General features: G+C 41.4%; 1 protein-coding gene across 2 annotated transcripts in view; it reads left to right on the forward strand.

Annotated features, from left to right (window-relative positions):
• Positions 1-3984, forward strand: part of LOC308280912 (complement C3-like) — an 89120-nt gene extending 85136 nt beyond the window's left edge. For both annotated transcript variants that reach the window (XM_080720977.1, XM_080720976.1), the window contains exons 39-43: positions 1-14; positions 1315-1407; positions 1963-2046; positions 3288-3429; positions 3704-3984. The exon at positions 1-14 is cut by the window's left edge and continues 82 nt beyond it. In XM_080720977.1, the coding sequence (XP_080577103.1) occupies positions 1-14; positions 1315-1407; positions 1963-2046; positions 3288-3429; positions 3704-3845 (475 nt within the window). In that variant the 3' untranslated portion in view covers positions 3846-3984. The remainder of the gene's footprint in view (positions 15-1314; positions 1408-1962; positions 2047-3287; positions 3430-3703) is intronic.
• Positions 3985-4582: the final 598 nt, after the last annotated feature.

Here is a 4582-nt window from a genome sequence, read left to right on the forward strand (position 1 = left end):
TACATGTGCTGAAGGTCAGAACAATAACGTCTCTTTTCCTGTGGTGTAAAAAGTACCCAATTGTTTTACTTAAGTAGCAATAACGCAATGTAGAAACACTCCGATACAAGCAAAAGCCCGGAATTTAAACTTTACTTGAGTAAAAGTACAAAAGTATTGTCATCAAAATGTAAAAGTACTCATTATGCAGAATGTCCCGTTTCAAGTTTTCAAAGACATCTTTTGAAAATAGCCAAATATAACTGTAGTGAGTTAAAGTACAATATTTGCCTCTGAGCTGTAGTGGAGTAGAAGTAAAAGTACTGAAATTGAAAATATTCAAGTAAAGTACAAAACAAAATAAATATTTTCCGGTAAGTACAGTACTTGAGTAAATGTACACCACTGCTCATTTCCATACAACGTTATGCACCTGTGATGTCTGACCTGCGACACGGCAGTCACTATTGATCTACTACGGCTTTTCCTTTGCTTTTCTCTGTAATATCATATTGATTGATGTTGCTATTGTTGTGTATTGTGGGGGGTTTTGGGGCTCTCTGTGCCCACGGAAACAAATGTAAAAGTCCAGTCCTTTGTCCATCAATAGTTGGTTTTATTGAAGAGACGGGGAGTTCAGGTTAGACAGATGTAGCTTCCATGGTGAACCCTCCAACAGCTGACTACAACAGACCAAAGTGTGGAGATTTGGGCTAGCTTTTATACCAAGTGTCTATGCACATGCCTGCATCTTCTAAGTTTGTGCATGAGGTGTGTGCGTTAACTCAAACATGACCATATAGGGATGAGAGAGCTATACCAGGGTGTGCGTGTGTCCTGTTCTCCAGGGAGTAGGGGCCCAGTGTGTGCGTGTGTGTGTGTGTGCACACACTCTGGATGAAATCCAGATGTCCCGACTCCCTTCACATGTTTATCCATTGAGGCCCAGGTCGACCTTCACCCTGCACTCCTAGTGGAATGTCTGGCCTCGCCCTGTACAGACTGTTTTTGTTTGTGTACAAATGTATTATCATACATATAATAATGTATAATAATTTACTTCACTATTTCTGCTATTGTATATACAGTACATACAAAGTATCTGTAAACATGGTTTGCTCATTTTTACACCCAAACATTATTCATACTGTACATGGCTGAGATAGAATACGTAACTTTAATACTTGGTAGGCTACCCTAAAATAAACTCCAAATTACATAAATTCTGTATGTTTTGATTGACACTAGATATTATAATAATCAATAATACATTTTCTTCTCATTGATATACTCATTCACATACTGTATTTAATTTGTGAACAAATGCATTTCTAGAGAGCTGCAGTATGCAGAAGAAGGGCAACATTAACAATGATGAGCGTTCTGCAAAGGCCTGTGAGACTGCAGTGGGCAGTAGCATAGATTTTGGTAAGTGTCCCTGTTAGCGTGTGTGTGTGTGTGTGTGTGTGTGTGTGTGTGCACGTGTGTGTGTGTGTGTGTGTGTGTGTGTGTGTGTGTGTGTGCGCACGTGTGTGTGTGTGTGTGCGCGTGTGTGTGTGCGTGCGTGCGTGCGCGTGCGTGCGTGTGTGTGTGTGTGCGCGCGCGCATGCGTGCGTGCATGTGTGCGTGCGTGAGTGCTTGCGGGCATGTGTTTGTTTTTCTGTCTGAGAGAGTCCTTGCAGGGCCGGCGGCAGCCCACAATGGCTGAGGGTGCTATGCTTTAAGTGAAGGATACTCAACTCAAATCGGCCAGGTGAAAACAAAAGGCTAAATTTGCATACCAAGGGAGTGTGTGCCAAACCGGTTGTGGCCAGCCAATGCTGATCTACTGTATTATAATGTAAATTTCGGGAATTACTGAGAGGTGGGGGTGCTCCCTGGCCAAAATGAGGGTGCAAAGCAGGCCTCAGCACCCTCGTAGAACCGGCCCTGAGTCCTTGTACAGTAAACTGCTCTAACAGTGTGCAACCTGTCTGCCCTCAGTGTACAAAGCGAGACTGGAACAATTTGAAGATGCTAAATCCACGGACATTTACCACATGCGCATAGAAAACGTCTACAAGCCAGGTAGATATGCCTCTCTCTTATAGGTTGATCTATTTTAATTGACTCAATATAACATTTGCCTTCATTTCATGTCCCCGGCCAAATTTGTTAATATAGCATCAAAATGTAACCACTTTAAACTTATACAATGTCTATTTGAAAATAGTCTACAAGCTCACAGCGTGTCATGAATCATGATGCGACGTGTTGTGAATCTGAGAGTGGGAATTAATGTGGAAAATATTCACACACACACATAATTTGACAATATATGAAAAATAGTCAGGAATTTACCTCCTTGACTTACTGGCAGTGTGCACAAGAAATGTGTTGGCTGATTAGTCCAGTGGTTTGCGGACACACAGGCACACAGACAGACAAACGAGGTGTCAGACCGTCTGGCATAGTGTGTCAAAGAGATTCAAAGTATGAGTGTTTTTAGTACTGGAGTAGGTACTGTACGCTATTATTCCTACCGTAGGAGACGCCGTTTGAAGGAGCGCTCGTTTTATGGTTAGATGTCACAGTTGCTGTCCACGACATTGCAAGCGGCGCGAAGGCCAGCGGACCTTGGTCCTGCTCTCACTACGGCTTCGAGTTACGAAGCCGTAGTGAATGCAATCGTTATATTTATGCCCAGGCCATAAGGCCTGGGCAAGCCCACGATAAACGCATTCACACCCGCCCGCGCAGTCCAAGTGACTACAGCCGAGCGCTCCAGACCTCCGCTCCAGCCAATCACAAGCAGCGCCTTCTAATTTATGTAACCGCGTCTCCTATGGTAGGAATACTCGCGTACAGTACATGGTACATCCTGTCTGACCTAAAGTGTGTCCTGTCTGATTGCAGCTTATAGGGTTACACTCTACTGCTCACATGGTTATAAAAGCTAACACAACTCATTGTAGCACCCATCTGTTATTGACAGCAAACTCATCTGCCTTATGGTGGTGCTTTTTATATCAGCATTCAAACTGGAGCTTTTAATGATATTTGAAAGCATCAGAAAGTTTCAGTTTCTATTTCTATTTCAGTTTCTATTCTTATTTCCATTTTAGTTCTGTACTAGCCTTTCTATTTCACATTTTAACACCCACATCTTAACATTCTGTATACGGTTGATCTATCCATTTGTACAGAGTTAAATTAACTCTGAGGAATGTACAGTGTTAAGGGAAGGGTTTTATTCTATACGCTCTATTGAATTCTTGTATATTCATGCATGCATTTCATTCACTCTTTACTTTATATTCATGTTACAGGAACTGATATGACCGCAGAAGGGCAGCTCCGTGCATTTCTAAGTTTCCAACACTGCAGAGAGTCTTTGGGATTGACAAAAGATAAGACCTATCTGATCATGGGCACATCAACCGATATGTACAGAAACGATAACGACCCAGGGTGAGTATGCTGTATGTTGCAGCTGTTGTTGTTTTTAAATAGTTTTCATTAAACATTTTTACTTTCATACTACCGTATATACTGTGTGAGTTATCTTACTTTTTACTTTCTATTTCCCCACATTTGTTCTGTTCCCCAATTATTTGGCTGTTGTTTCTGTTCATGTCACAATACTGAAAAATAAATTGTATGTGAATTATGTCCACTGTAGAATTATGTTTATCAGAACTACAACGATGATCACAAAATGTATTTTCCTCTCTTTTGTCCGTAGGTACCAGTATCTGCTGGGTGAGAGGACATGGATAGAGCATTGGCCCTCTCCAACAGAATGTCAGGATTCTGAATCCAGACCTGTCTGTTTGGGCTTGCATAAACTGGTGAACTACTTAACATACATTGGATGTCCAGATTAGTTCAAAGCAATATGTTTTCCTTTCCTGACTGGCACATTTTCACTGCTATAAGGGAAGTTACATGTAAGCTGCTCGTTTTGGGTGCAAAACATGTCCCGATGTTTCATTCACATCTTCATTAAACTGTGTTGGCCCCTCATCACATGGTCTGTCTCATACTGTATCCCCTCATCACATGGTCTGTCTCATACTGTATCCCCTCATCACATGGTCTGTCTCATACTGTATCTCCTCATCACATGGTCTGTCTCATACTGTATCTCCTCATCACATGGTCTGTCTCATACTGTATCTCCTCATCACATGGTCTGTCTCATACTGTATCTCCTCATCACATGGTCTGTCTCATACTGTATCTCATCACATGGTCTGTCTCATATACTGTATCTTCTTGAAATGGGTACTGAGTATGCTCTGACTAGTTCTCCTTTAACAACTTGGGCCCCAGCATGTCTATTCTGATTGGGAGGAATGTTCACAAAAAATAGCAGATCTACAGGGCAGGGTGGCTGTTAGTGGTTAAGGGCCATGCCTTACCCCTTATCCCTAAACTCTTTTGCCATTTCTTACTATTTTGAAAAACATTTTAAATATTTCAAATAGCTGATCTACAAGCTCACAAGGTTTCAATTTAGATTGGCTATTTGAAGTATTTTAAAATGTTTTTCAAAATAAAGAAGTAAAAAGAATAAGGCAAAAAAGTGGGGGTAAGGCATGGATGAAGATATAGCTGTAAG

Source organism: Nannobrachium achirus (assembly GCF_963921795.1).
Source record: "Nannobrachium achirus genome assembly, chromosome: 3".
NCBI classification, from domain to species: domain Eukaryota; kingdom Metazoa; phylum Chordata; class Actinopteri; order Myctophiformes; family Myctophidae; genus Nannobrachium; species Nannobrachium achirus.